This window comes from Lycorma delicatula, chromosome 1 (genome assembly GCF_047948215.1).
Source record: "Lycorma delicatula isolate Av1 chromosome 1, ASM4794821v1, whole genome shotgun sequence".
Lineage (NCBI taxonomy): Eukaryota > Metazoa > Arthropoda > Insecta > Hemiptera > Fulgoridae > Lycorma > Lycorma delicatula.
Window position 1 is genome coordinate 136164515 of NC_134455.1, and position 15962 is coordinate 136180476.

General features: G+C 30.4%; 1 protein-coding gene across 3 annotated transcripts in view; it reads left to right on the forward strand.

Moving 5' to 3' along the window:
* The window catches only part of Syn2 (Syntrophin-like 2), a 275553-nt gene that overhangs the window by 177616 nt on the left and 81975 nt on the right, over positions 1–15962 (forward strand). For all 3 annotated transcript variants that reach the window (XM_075361804.1, XM_075361809.1, XM_075361797.1), the window contains exon 3: positions 14769–14921. In XM_075361804.1, the coding sequence (XP_075217919.1) occupies positions 14769–14921 (153 nt within the window). The remainder of the gene's footprint in view (positions 1–14768; positions 14922–15962) is intronic.

Genomic DNA, 15962 nt, shown 5'->3' on the forward strand with positions numbered 1-15962 from the left:
CGCTGATCCTTTTATTGTATAAATAGCCTCAGGCACATCCCGAATTAATTTCCAACACTAATCAGCTAGTATGTTAGTATTCCATGTCCCTTTATAGCGTCTTTCCATAACCGAAATGTCTTGGTGGAAACGTTCACCTTGTTCGTCACTTACGTCAACGAGGTTGTCCGGGAAAAAATTCAGATGAGAGTGAAGGAAAAGTATAATCAGAGACATATTACATCCCTTAGCTCTGTATGAAGTAAGAAGTTGATTAACAATATCGCGGTAATTGTCATATTTTTGTTTGCAAGAAATGCTTTGCAAACGTCTTTAAATGAAGCCCAAGGCTGCACTTTTTACATTATTAAGTATCGACTTAAATATATTATCTTTGACCAACTCTCTTATCTGAGGACCAACAAATATTCCTTCTTTAATTTTTCCTTCACTTACATTGGGAAATTTTTGTCTGATGTACAAAAATCCGGGAATATCCTTCTTCATTGCTTTTACAAAATTTTTCATTAGTCCTAGCTTGATATGGACAGGGAATAAAATTTTTTTTGTTCAACTAAGGACTCATGAATAATATTTTTCCCATTTGGAGTTAAGATGTATCATTTTTTCCATTCTCTGATAACATAATATTTGTCCCTAGCTCGGCTGTATATAGCCTAACTGAATGCCTAACAACTTTCAAATCACCACATATGTTTCAGCTATGTTTTTATAATGTATTTTTTCAAGAACGTCTTTCATCACATCGTATGTCTCTTTCAAATTAATACTATAAACGAGTGGTATCGAAGGATATTTGTTACCGTTGTGTAGTAGAACCAATTTTAAATTATACTTAGACGAATCTATGAAAAGGCGCCAGTCCTCAGGTTTATGAACTTGTCCTAAGTAGAACATAAGCTCATCAATATTTGTGCAATAAACCAAATTATTTTCATCAATAAACTACTGAGAAAGTTTTTCGTCGGCTTCGAAAGCCCGAAATTTTTGTATTTTTTTGAAGTAAATTCCAGCCTTGCAGTCTTGATCCTAACAGTTCAGTTTGATTTTTTGATAAATTTAAATCCCTAACAGAGTCATTTAATTCACCTTGTGATATAAGATGTGGCTTATTGGAAAATAATTCAAAATCAAAATCATTGTTGTCTTCTTCAGTGAAGAATCATTGCCTGATTCTTCATCGCTGATTTCGAAATATACATTCATAGGCGACTCAGAAACTGGAATAATTTCACTGTGAGGTGCAGGCCTGATTGCAGATTGTAGTGAAGTTTATTTTATAATATATTTAGATTTTTTAGAAATTCCACACACACTTGTCAAACAAAAGCATCAATGTGTTACATGATCCTTTGGTTCAGGCCAAACCACAGGTACATATGTCATAAGATGTGACTATATGATTTAATTCTTTGTCTTGCATTATTTATTTATACCTTAAAAATTATGTTAACAAAGTTAAACAATGCAAAATGAGCTAATAAAATACAATTATAGGAGCTTAAAATGCTAACTATTCGTTGAAAAATGAAAAAATCCTTTAATTAAAATTTAGAAATTCAAAAAAATGGTGGGTGATAGTCTGAGTTCATAATTGTTTTCAGCATCAAAAAATAGATTAAGATCATGTATCGTATGTTAGGAAACAAAAATTATGTTTATCAGTGTTATCCATAATTCTTTTTTTTAACGTAAGTGATTTTTTAAAACTGAGCTCTTAGTTTTCCCACTGAGTTGCATAATTCCATAAATGTAAAATAGTAATATATTTTATTCTGATTATTTAAATTTTTATGAACACATGTATAATATTTTGTTGATGTATTTAATTTTTATTATTCATTAATTTTATGTACATTTTTTTTAATACGAGTGTTATGGTATATCTTTCTGTACCCATAATTTTATAGAATGAATAAATATTTTTTCCCCTTTGGAGGTGGGACGCATTGAATTCGGTCCAATACTAATTAATTATTCACTCATCCCCTTTCTTGTGCTCATTCAACAATATCGGGTGGAGATTCTTCACCTTTCATTCATTAGATATTTTCTTTTAAAAATTACAAACGGCGGGGGGGGGGTAATTTTCCCGCCCGAAAAGATTGTCAGTATCATCGAGCAACATTGTTTTTCTTAATTGACTGTTTGTATCTGAACACTCTTTACACCGTCACTTTTAACTGTTTTTGTCGATAGAATTTCGAAAGTTATCAGTTCTGGATCGCATTTCCAATTTGATGTAGGAAATAATTTTTCCTTTTTCGAAAATTTATGACATACTTTTTGAAACTGTCATTTAACTTCGTATGCTCCTGATAGCCGCTGTGCTATTGCCATCCTTCTTCAAATAGAATGGCTAAATCGACAAAGAAATTGTCATACCCAGTTAAGTTCGGCTTTAAATTTATCCTTACCGATATTTAATCCATTGACGATTTCTAGGGCTTTCATCTGACAGATTTCTCTAGAAATTACTTATCAAAACTGACGTACATTTCATGTATGAGTTGCAGGTTTTTCTTTCATTTTCCAGATATTTCACGTTTTTTCCGTCTAAATGCTCTCTTGTTTTTATTAGCTAAAATAAATTCGTTCTCTTTTATCATTCACAATACAGGATTCTGCTTTATCAAATTTTTCCCTTGTCACAATTATCACATTTTCCATCCTCCTTTAATTTAGCGAAGGATACATAATTATCTATTAATGAACGCAGTGTTTTTATATTCATTTTGTAGTTCTGCTGTACACAAAACTTATACGTACTGAATGATCGAAAACAATGAAAACTGACCATAGAATGACCTATAACAATGTTTTCGAATGAAATACGAATTGCCTACGTTTGAGAAAATTTTTTTTTATGTCTTCAGTCATTTGACTGGTTTGATGCAGCTCTCCAAGATTCCCTATCTAGTGCTAGTCGTTTCATTTCAGTATACCCTCTACATCCTACATCCCCAACAATTTGTTTTACATACTCCAAACGTGGCCTGCCTACACAATTTTCCCCTTCTACCTGTCCTTCCAATATTAAAGCGACTATTCCAGGATGCCTTAGTATGTGGCCTATAAGTCTGTCTCTTCTTTTAACTATATTTTTCCAAATGCTTCTTTCTTCATCTATTTGCCGCAATACCGCTTCATTTGTCACTTTATCCACCCATCTGATTTTTAACATTCTCCTATAGCACCACATTTCAAAAGCTTCTAATCTTTTCTTCTCAGATACTCCGATTGTCCAAGTTTCACTTCCATATAAAGCGACACTCCAAACATACACTTTCAAAAATCTTTTCCTGAGATTTAAATTAATTTTTGATGTAAACAAATTATATTTCTGAATTAAGGCTCGTTTAGCTTGTGCTATTCGGCATTTTATATCGCTCCTGCTTCGTCCATCTTTAGTAATTTTACTTCCCAAATAACAAAATTCTTCTACCTCCATAATCTTTTCTCCTCCTATTTTCACATTCAGTGGTCCATCTTTGTTATTTCTACTACATTTCATTACTTTTGTTTTGTTCTTGTTTATTTTCATGCAATAGTTCTTGCGTAGGACTTCATCTATGCCGTTCATTGTTTCTTCTAAATCCTTTTTACTCTCGGTTAGAATTACTATATCATCAGCAAATCGTAGCATCTTTATCTTTTCACCTTGTACTGTTACTCCGAATCTAAATTGTTCTTTAACATCATTAACTGCTAGTTCCATGTAAAGATTAAAAAGTAACGGAGATAGGGAACATCCTTGTCGGACTCCCTTTCTTATTACGGCTTCTTTCTTATGTTCTTCAATTGTTATTGTTGCTGTTTGGTTCCTGTACATGTTAGCAATTGTTCTTCTATCTCTGTATTTGAACCCTAATTTTTTTTAAATGCTGAACATTTTATTCCAATCTACGTTATCGAAAGCCTTTTCTAGGTCTATAAACGCCAAGTATGTTGGTTTGTTTTTCTTTAATCTTCCTTCTACTATTAATCTGAGGCCTAAAATTGCTTCCCTTGTCCCTATACTTTTCCTGAAACCAAATTGGTCTTCTCCTAACACTTCTTCCACTCTCCTCTCAATTCTTCTGTATAGAATTCTAGTTAAGATTTTTGATGCATGACTAGTTAAACTAATTGTTCTATATTCTTCACATTTATCTGCCCCTGCTTTCTTTGGTATCATAACTATAACACTTTTTTTGAAGTCTGACGGAAATTCCCCTTTTTCATAAATATTACACACCAGTTTGTATAATCTATCAATCGCTTCCTCACCTGCACTGCGCAGTAATTCTACAGGTATTCCGTCTATTCCAGGAGCCTTTCTGCCATTTAAATCTTTTAATGCTCTCTTAAATTCAGATCTCAGTATTGTTTCTCCCATTTCATCCTCCTCAACTTCCTCTTCTTCCTCTATAACACCATTTTCTAATTCATTTCCTCCGTATAACTCTTCAATATATTCCACCCATCTATCGACTTTACCTTCGTATTATATATTGGTGTACCATCTTTGTTTAACACATTATTAGGTTTTAATTTATGTACCCCAAAATTTTCCTTAACTTTCCTGTATGCTCCGTCTATTTTACCAATGTTCATTTCTCTTTCCACTTCTGAACACTTTTCTTTAATCCACTCTTCTTTCATCAGTTTGCACTTCCTGTTTATAGCATTTCTTAATTTCCGATAGTTCCTTTTACTTTCTTCATCACTAGCATTCTTATATTTTCTACGTTCATCCATCAGCTGCAATAGATCGTCTGAAACCCAAGGTTTTCTACCGGTTCTCTTTATTCCGCCTAAGTTTGCTTCTGCTGATTTAAGAATTTCCTTTTTAACTTTCTCCGATTCTTCTTCTACATTTTCTACCTTATCTTTTTTACTCAGACCTCTTGCGATGTCCTCCTCAAAAATCTTCTTTACCTCCTCTTCCTCAAGCTTCTCTAAATTCCACCGATTCATCTGACACCTTTTCTTCAGGTTTTTAAACCCCAATCTACATTTCATTATCACCAAATTATGGTCGCTATCAATGTCTGCTCCAGGGTAAGTTTTGCAGTCAACGAGTTGATTTCTAAATCTTTGCTTAACCATGATATAATCTATCTGATACCTTGCAGTATCGCCTGGCTTTTTCCAAGTGTATATTCTTCTATTATGATTTTTAAATTGGGTGTTGGCAATTACTAAATTATACTTCGTGCAAAACTCTATAAGTCGGTCTCCTCTTTCATTCCTTTTGCCCAGCCCGTATTCACCCACTATATTTCCTTCCTTGCCTTTTCCAATGCTTGCATTCCAATCTCCAACTATTATTAAATTTTCATCTCCTTTTACGTGTTTAATTGCTTCATCAATCTCTTCGTATACACACTCTACCTCATCATCATCATGGGCGCTTGTAGGCATATAAACATTAACAATCGTTGTCGGTTTAGGTTTGAGAAAATAGCAAAGTAAAATTTCCGATACGTCTAACGCCACGTCGTAAATAAGATTTTAGTTTTCTAATACCGGTAACTACAAATAGCCAATTTTTTTTTCCGAACAGGCCTGCAGAGAAGATCCACGCAAATATCATTTCAATTCCTTCTGTTTTGATCTCCTCTCTTTTTCCTTCGGATTCTTTCATTCTTTCACTATGCTGTGTTTTACGTTCTCCTGTCTAGCACATGAGGCCGCTTAAATAGTTTGCATTCACAAGAATCTCTATTCTGTAAATTTTTTCTCTAAATTATTTTTACTTGACAATTTTTACTTCCCTCTACGAAGTAAAGGAAGTATTAGGATGGCAAAAATTTCGGTTTTCAGATTTCAAAGGAAATATCCATTTCGACTATCCCAAAATTCATTTTGACTAGTATCGGCGTGACGTCTGTACGTACGTATCTCGCATAACTCAAAAACAATTAGCCGTAAGATATTGAAATTTTGGATTTAAGATTATAGCCAAATTAAATTTTAAGTAATTAAATATTTGGATCTTAAATGAAATACTCTAATGAAATATTTGGAAGGCACATCGGTTGAAATCAGACTTCATCTTCGTTTATTTTTTTAACTTTTTTTTAAATTCAAATATATTTATTTTTTAATAATTATTAACCTCTGATTATAACAAAAAATTACAATAAATAATAATTCAATAATAACAGTAAAAAAGAAAATTTGAAAAATTATCAGAAGTTATTAATGAAATAAAAGTTTATGTACTTTTCAATTTAAAAAAAAATATGTATATGTAATTTAATAGGCGTACAAGGAAGTCATGTAGTGTCCACATCAAATTTGGTGAAACATCTGATTATTCGTCTTTGTTTTCATTTTGTTGTTGGTTACATCATAATAATTTAAAAAATATAGTATACATAGATATAAGGTTTATTTAAAGAGTAATAAAGGAACTTTTACTCTATCCTAATATTTCATGAATTAATAACTGTATAAATATTTGATGTTAATAAAAACTAATATTTCAGCAATTGTGTAGCTGTCAACTTTATTAAAGAATTGGAGGATCGTATCTCACTTTCAAATTAAATAAGTTTAAATGATGCGCAGCAAAAAAATGTGTGTATGTAATTTAATAGGCATAAAAGGAAGTCATGTGATATCCAAATCAAATTTTTCATTTCTATATTTCCTTTATTTAGGTCTTCCTTTATTTGTTTTATTTACTGGAGTCGAATTTTATATTTCCAAAATTTATCAAAAAATTCTTTGTTGAATCTATCTGAATCTTATCCCAAAAAATTTAGTCTTCTTTTTTTGACTGTGGTTCCTAAATCTTCAAAGATTGTATCTTTTTTTATATTGTTTCTTTAATTTTTTTAAATTTCTTTATTTGACTTCATTCTGCATCGGTCAATCGTTTTTCTTAGGCCATGGATAGTTCTTGAAATTTCCCTTTCAGTTTTGAAAAATGATTCTAGATTTTTTATACTGGAGGTTTCTTAACTATAAAGGATTACTGGTTTCAGTACAGTAATATAATGTCTCAATTTTGCATTTATGGATAAATTTTTCTCGTTGTAAATATTTTTAGTTAAAACTTTCAATTTCTCGTAAACCTCTGTTTTCAAATGCCTTTTTATCCGAACCATCTGAGGTTATTAATTCACCTAGATATTTAAATTAATTTGTATATTTAATTTTTCCAAATTTGGTTTCTTGTTTTGTTTATAATTTGTCATTATTTGTATTTTAGTAAAGGAGCTTTTCGGCAATTATTTTCAAATTCTCAACTTGAGAAATTCTCTCCTTTTCAGAATTTGCTTGTAATGAGCCAAAACATCTGAGCATGTTAAACAATTTATTCTTATTTTTCCTTTCCCTGCCACGATCCTAAAAGCATTTTTTTTCTAACTTTAAAATGTTTTCATTTTTTTATCAAATATACGTTAAAGAGTGTAGGAGAGTGACCATCACCGTATCTCAGACCTGTTTTAATTTTGAAAGGATCGCTGATTTCGCCTAAGATTTTATTTTTGAGAATAAGTTTGATAAAACATTAACAAAATGAACATTACGGAACTTCACAAAATTTAGCCTTTCCCTTTTACCCTTTTCCTTCTCTCTTTATCCATTTCCTTTTTCCATTTTCATTTTTACCATATTCCCTTCCCACATTTCCCCCTTTTCCTCCTCTTTCCCTTTCCTTCCCCATTTCTCTTTCTCTTATTTTCCTTTCCCTTTTTTCCATAATCCCCTTCTTCCCTTTTACCTTTTCCGATTTTTACTTCTCCATTTTTCCCCGCGCATAAATCGGTCCGGTAGTTTTTTAGTTTATAGCGGACACACATATCGGAAACATTGAAATGGAATCATCAAATATTTAGTATAGCGTGTGTTGCTTTTACGTCCAACAGATAACGCTGTTTTTTAAAAAAGCATGTTTTTACCTATCACAGGTGTGAAATCTTAGGTATATAAATAGTAATTATATAAAAACACGCGCGTATTCGGATGCAACTGTGTCAAAATTTCAAAGCAATCGGTGAACAACTTTCGAAGATTTAAGATTTTGAACAAACGAACATTTACAATTTGATTTATATAGATAAATGTATATACGAGGGCTATTCAGAAAGTAAGGAACGTTTCCACCTGACGCCGCCAGGCGAACGCCAACCTCGTATATATTGGTGTGCTCGTGCTCGGCACCTCAGTCAGCGTCCAGCCGTGATAACGGGAACATCTCCGCACTGCCCGTTTTTTTATATACAAATTTGAAATGTGTGCTGCAATCGAAAATCCCGCCAGTTGTGAGGTGCGGTCTGTGATTCGTTTTTTGTTGGCAAAAAACTTAAAACCAATAAAAATTCATCGGGAACTGTGTGAAGTGTACGGGAACAACGTAATGAGTGAAAGTTCTGTCAGGAAGTGGTGCATTCAGTTTAAAAATGGCCGAACAAACGTTCACGATAAAGAGAAGAGTGGACGTCCGAGCATTGTGACTGAAGATCTGGTCTCCAAAGTTGATGAAAAGATTCGTGAAAACCGCCGTTTCACAATAACTGAGCTTTCTCTATGTTTCCCACAAGTTTCACGGACTTTATTGTTTGAAATTGTTTCACAGAACCTAGGCTACCACAAATTTTGTGCAAGATGGGTGGCAAAAACATGTCACTGAGTGGTTGTGATCACAGGCGGCAGAATTCTATGACACAGGAATTTCAAAGCTTGTCCACCGCTATGATAAGTGCCTGAATTTGTATGGTGATTATGTTGAAAAGTAGTATTTTAGTCCCTCTTTCACAAGTATATTATAAACAGTTTTTCTTGTACTTGGTTTTTTAAAATTCCAAAATTCCTTACTTTCTGAATAGCCCTCGTATAAACATTTGATCTGACGGTGGTTTTGCGGCCTGGGGGATGTGAAACGCGAAAATATGTCGAAATTTTCCGGAAGTCAAATCACGATGCTCATTACAATTGGTAACTTTCTTGTGAAATCTACATAATAAAAACATTAATTAGCAGTTAATTTTAACAATTGTTTATTAGAAACTCGATAAAAAGTACCTGCAATATTAGTTTTGTATTTAATAAAACTAGTATAATATCTGTTCTCTGCAAAGTCAACAAAATTCTGATGCTGTACTCGAATTTTAAGAATTTTCTAGGAATGTAAGTTACAGTTGATAATGGATTCTCTTTTAAAGAAGAATTACGTCATCATTATTGTATTTTTTTCACTGTGACATTTCAGTTTTTTTTATTTTAAAACATATTTCACAGTAAGAAATTGGTACTTTTGCGGTGTTTTGATATGATGTCTTTTCGTCTAAAAAAGAAAAAAAAGAGTTTGTGTAATCTACTATAACTACTGCATAGTGCCAGTAGTGCATAATGACGTCAGTAAGTGTATATGAAAATTTTATTTAGTCGCTTTTCTGGTATAAAGTACTTGAGAACTTTACAAAACCCGTATTCATCAGAAGTATGAATAGTTTATTGTTTATTTTCGTGTTTAAAATTTATGATATCGCTACATTTTCTTTTTATTTCAATTTAAAAATTCTAGTCTAATTTTTAAGGTTCAGTCTTAAGTTGATATTTAGTGTTGATTTAAATAAATCTGGTGTTTAACATCTAGTCGTAATATTTATTGTAAAATATTAGCAAAATACTTATTAATTATTTCATCTTAGACTACTACACCTTTAAGGGTCCAATCTTATGATATATCCAGTTAAATTATTTATAAATTATATGCGTTAAAAATAATGAAATAATATTTATTATTAAAACATTATTGATGTGATTTTAAAAATTAAAATTTTTAATTAAAAATAAATTGTTATGCTGATTATATTAAATACCATAAGTTTATTAAATCAATAAAAATAAATTATATTTAAATTTTAAAAAGAAAAAAATTAAATTATGATCTTTAATATGAAAAATAGAAAGCAATCCTTAATTTTTAAATAAAAAAAAAATAGATTGGTAAAAGAGGAGGCTAACCCCTGAGAGATGAGCAGGTAATCCTACTCTCAGAGTTTTCATAATATTAGCATTGAAATTATAATTGTGAAAGGCACTTTTTGATAATGAAAAAATATAATTCTGTATCGACCGAAATTGTGTCAGGCTGGAGTCATTGTCCTGATAGGCACCGGTCAAAGGTCATCAGGAACGATGAAGGAGTGGTACAGATGGAAGATCCTTAGACAACCTCGAATAGCCACGCTGGTTCCAGTTCCTTTCTTATTATGGTTGTCTAGCTGACTTGACTAAGGTAGAATGCTAATCATGAGTCTTAGTCAAGAGAGAGAAAATCTTGTTCTTGGAACGGAACGGAACGCAAGGAAATCAGGGGATATCTTGTCACCCTACTCATTGCACAGCCTGGATATCAATCCCTTGCTGCTAGGTCTTTCTATTTATCATAGAGGTATTTAATTTTTAGTAGCGGTTAAACAATAATTTTTAGCTTAAGATGGACAAAGTTAATGACTTCATTTGGTTTTGTTAAAACTCAAATCTCAAAGAAGTTTGAGATTCACTAAAATTATCTTAGGAGATTCTTAAAACTGTTATGCATTACTAAATACAATTCTGTGGTGTTTACTTAACAGTTCATTCATTAAAATCTTGACAAATAATGAATGAAATTATTTTATTCATAAAATCAAGATTAGTATTAGTACATTCCAGCATGTCTTTGCAGTCATTTCCTTTTGTTCATGAGTGAGAAGTATTGAAATAAATTTTGTTATTATGCGCCACATCTAGAAATCTTCCTTTAAAGTTTATTGCACTAAGAAAATTGAAATTTCTACTACATCATCAATCACTTTAATTGTCATTCGACGATCACTCACCACCATCTGTCAAACTTTATCAATTTTTACAGGATTTTTGCTGGTGAAAGGTCTGTTCATCACTTTTCACAGACTTTCAGCCATCTTGAAAATGATAATACTACTCATTAATTTATGTATCACCAATAGCTTGAACACCAAAAGCTTTTTAAGTCTTCTTTATTGTCTCTACATGCATGTCACCAACTTTCGGCTAAATTTAATGCATATTCTCTGCTAAATTTATAAAGTCATTTTGATTGGCAATGAAAACATGACAACCATTACTCATATGTTTCACCTAGCTGAAATGGCAGCAAAACAGTGAATGATATGTACCTAATAAGAGCTCGCATTCCACAATGTAACTGTAAAAAAAAAAGTTTTATACTTTTTGATGATACCTCATATAAAACAAAATTAGCATATTTTAAAATTGGCATATTTGCAAAAAATTTAATTATTTGATTTATTCCTTGGAGGAGATAATAAACATGAATAATATTATTTATTCATAATAATATGGAGAATAAAAAACATGAAGAACATTAATTATTGTATACTTGGAATCTGTGTATCAGCAAATTTCATTCATTGGCTCATAATCAACACATAAAAATTTATTAATAATAGATTTTATTGTCATAAAGTTTTATCAAACAAATTCAAAAAATAAATATATACAATTTATTGTTTGAGGACTAAATTGGTCTTTAAGTTTAGAGGTAGCTTTAAAATTATGGTGTTTACATGTAGATAAAACACATCCAGGAATTTTATTACCAATGTGTTCATTGTAGAATTTATTTGGCAAGCTAAATCATTCCAGCTAGTGGCAATATTATTACTTTACTGTAATCAGATAAACATATAAACTTGGCTGATGTACATGTTAATAAAATTATTGAATCCTTTGAACCTTCAATTATTTTTTAAGTAATTATTTTTTGTATTTAATTATGTTTAATTTTTGGTAAACACTACCTGCGAGCAAATTTAAACTTCATAAAGAAAGAGTTGGATACTATATATATGCCTTAATTCTTTTATAAAACTATAGTATAACTTTAAGTCATCTATAAACATTTATTGTTGCATAATCTCAAATTATTCAGCGATTGTTGAAGAATAATATCATCTCTTGTGAATTCCTCAAATATTCAGAATGAGATTTCAACGTGCAAAACTAGGTTATCAGCTCATTCTTTAGCAACCATAATATGAATCATGTAGACTTTAGAAAATTAAGAATGTTAATTTAACCTTGTGTTTATACTTATGAATATGCAATTTTTATGCTAAAAAGAACAGTCATTTGTTCTTAAAAAAATAACAATATCCACCTTTTCAAACCAGACGGACCTGTTCTCATATAATAAAATATTTCAAAACAATACTTCAGAATTCTATCAAGAAAGAACTTTATTTTCTTCCATTGTATTTAAAAATTTTCATTGTATTTTTATGTTTAAAATGCAATAAAAAAAAAAAGTTTTTTTTTATAGAAAATATATTATTCTATGAATTTTTAAATAATATTATTTTAAAAAAGCCCTATATTTTCTGCACCTTTTTCATTGTGAACGTAATTATGTGATCAAATAATTTTTATTAACACCTTCTGAATTGTAATATACTTCATAATTTTTTTTAATATTTAGTATCTTCATTTATTTATCATAATATTATTTCATTGTTTATATTTATTAAATATTATTATGGGTTTTAATCACTTCTATTGATTTTTTTTTGTTTATTTTAATCATTAATAATGTATTTTGTAATTCTGCTCCAATCAGGTTTTTTACGCTGGTTTCCATTGATCTATCCAGGTAAAATGCTGGGACATTTCTTTTTTTCAACCATGGAGTAGCATATCTATCCATTTCTCATATCTATATATTAATCAGAACGAAAGATTAATTTATTTTTAATAATTTTTTTTTTTAATTTATGAATAAACCTGGTTTATGTTTAATGATATGATAAACATAACTGTTGTTTCCTAACATATGCAATATATAATTTTAATCAGTTTTTTATACTGAAAACGAATATGAACTCAGAATCTTTCTATCATCCACCATTTTTGAGAAATATTTAAATTTTAATTAAAGAATCTTTTTTCATTTTTCAACATATAATTAGCATTTTAAGCATGTATTTTGTTAGAACTTTTTTATTGTTTAATTTTATTAACATAATTTGTAAGCTATAAATAAACAATACAAGACATAGCATTAAATCATATCAGAGTCACATATTATATCATATCTAATGCTGAAGAGTGAGTGTTCATGAACAAGATTAATCATGTCTGTGCAGGTCAAAATAAGTATCTGAAACACAGCTGTGTTGTTTGTATTAAGCACTGGATTTAGGAATGAATTCATTTTGTTCAGTCTTATTGGTTTATTAAGTTTGTTAACAATGCATTGTCATAATGTCTCGAAATTGTGTAAATGATGCGGATGCCTTTTGTTATGTACATATATGGTGAGTTTACCTTAAAATAAATGGAAAAAAACATTACACCTTTAATTAAAAAAGCATATTGTTTGTACTTTCAGTGTAAAATTGGTGATCAGGATAAGACATGGGCTCCTCATATAGTATGCACTAATTGTTCTATATATTTAAGAGGATGGCTGAAAGGTACATGGAAGGCTTTTCCATTTGGTTTACCAAAGGAAAAGCCAAATTAGGTTTGGCGTGAATGAAAGGATCATATAACAAATTGTTACTGGAACTGTCTGGAATTTCTAAAAGATCTAAACATACTGTAAAATACCCTTCCTTGCAATCTTCAATCAGGCCTGTACCTCACAGTGAAGTTATTCCAGTTCCTGAGCCACCTGTGAATGTGTGTTTTGAAAGCAGCAATGAAGAATCAGGCAATACTGAAGAAGACAACAATGATCTTGAATTTGAATCATCTTCCAATAAGCCACATCTTATATCACAAGGTGAATTAATTGACTCTGTTAGGGATTTAAATTTATCAAAAAATCAAACTGAACTGTTAGGATCAAGACTGCAAGGTTGAAATTTACTTCTAAAATACAAAAATGTTGGGCCTTCGAAACATACAAAAAGAACTTTCTCAGTACTTTATTGGTGAAAATAATTTGGTTTATTGCACAAATATTGATGAGCTTATGTTGCACTTAGTACAAGTTTATAAACCTGAGGACTGGCGCCTTTTTCATAGATTCATCCAAGTACAGTTTAAAAATAGTTCTACTACACAATGGTAACAAATATCCTTCGATACCAATTGCTTTTGGTATTAATTTGAAAGAAACATACGATGTGATGAAAGACGTTCTTCAAAAAATAAATTATAAAACCAAAAAAAAATTCAGCAATTACCATGATATTGTTAATCAACTTCTTACTTCATACAGAGCTGTGGAATGTAGTATGTCCTTGAAAATACTTTTCCTCCACTCACATTTGAATTTTTCCCCAGACAACCTCAGAGACATAAATGATGAACACTGTGAACATTTCCACCAAGACATTTCAGTGATGGAAAGCTACTATAAAGGGAAATGGAGTACTAACATGCTAGCCGATTACTGTTGGACTTTAATTCAGGATGTGCCCGAGGCTATTCATAAAAGAAACGCATTAGAAAAATCATTCTAGCACAGGTATGGCCATGCAAAATTATAAATTTTACAGATTTTATTATATTTTCCCTCAATTTTTTTTGAAGCGTAATTTATTTAAAACTAAGGGTGATAGAAATTTTTTTACAGATCTGTAATGTACGCAAAATAGCAATTCAAGAAATGATATCACACTTGAGAAACATTAAAAAATTTCTTTTTATGTATCATTATAAAAACAATAAATTAAATAAGTTATGTAATGGTAAAATTATTAAGTAACTTTCCTTCATTAACATTTTATAATTTGGATTATTCATTAAAATAATTTTATGTATATCAATTTCAGGTTCGCAGTGGGATGGTGAAAGTTAGTGATGGCAAAACACGTCCCACACCAATGAGATTACATCTTTCAATGGAAGTTCTCAAATTACAAAAGGAAGAGGTTACACCTGTTAATCGCAACCAGAATCAAAGACCTTTTCCAACAGATTCAAGAGTAAGTACTTCTGTTTGATTATTTGTAATAACTTATGAACTAGAAATTTTAAATTAAAATCACATTAATACTGGTTAATGTGATTAATATTTCTCATCGGTTGATATTTATCGGTGAAACAATCAAAACTATTTATCACTGAACTATTTCATTTATTATTTTGTAATCTTTAAATTTTTACACTTGGCTATTTTTTATTGTAAATAATTTTTAACTTGCTATTTTTATTTTAATATTTTTAATTTTTGATATTTTTTTAGTTATTTGGTTATTATTATTCCAGTATTTTTATTTAAATTTTTAGGTTTAAAAGTTACTTATATTAACTTGAAGATATTTACCCATTTGCATAATTTATCTAATAATCCATTTAAATTAAAATACAGGAATATTAAAATACTAACTCTTCATTATTACAGTTTTTCTTTACCAGATAAATCTGTTAGACTATCTATTGTCATCATTAATATTTTTACAGTTTCTAGATTAGTAATCATTATAGTTTTTTTTTTTTTTATTTGTTTTTTTTATTCAAAAAACCCATAGTTTAGTTTAGGCCCTTATCCAAAGAATTGAGAGTATGACAAGGTGCATTGTCATGCTGCAGCATCCAGTTGGTCTCATGCCGCAACTCTTTTCTGCAGTCTTTCAAGTATTTTTCGGTAAACATATTGATTTAGAGTCTGTCTTGTAGGCAAAAACTCCTTACGGACAATGCCATTACTATCGAAGAAACTAATTAACATGTTTTTGATTTTTGATTTTGCTCATTTTTTTGCTTTCTTGGTACATGGTGAGTTTGAAGTGTGCCACTCCTTGCTCTGGCATTTTGTTTCCGAGTCTACTCAAATATCCAAGATTCATCACCAATAATAACATTTTTTTTAGAAAATCAGGATCAGTTTCAATTTGCCCAGGAAGATCGCGACACACTTCCACCCTGTTGTTTTTCTGTTCAATAGTGAGGTTTTCTGGGACAAATTTTGCACAAACCTTTTTCATGTTCAATTCGTTCGTCAAAATTTGATGGACTGTGGTATG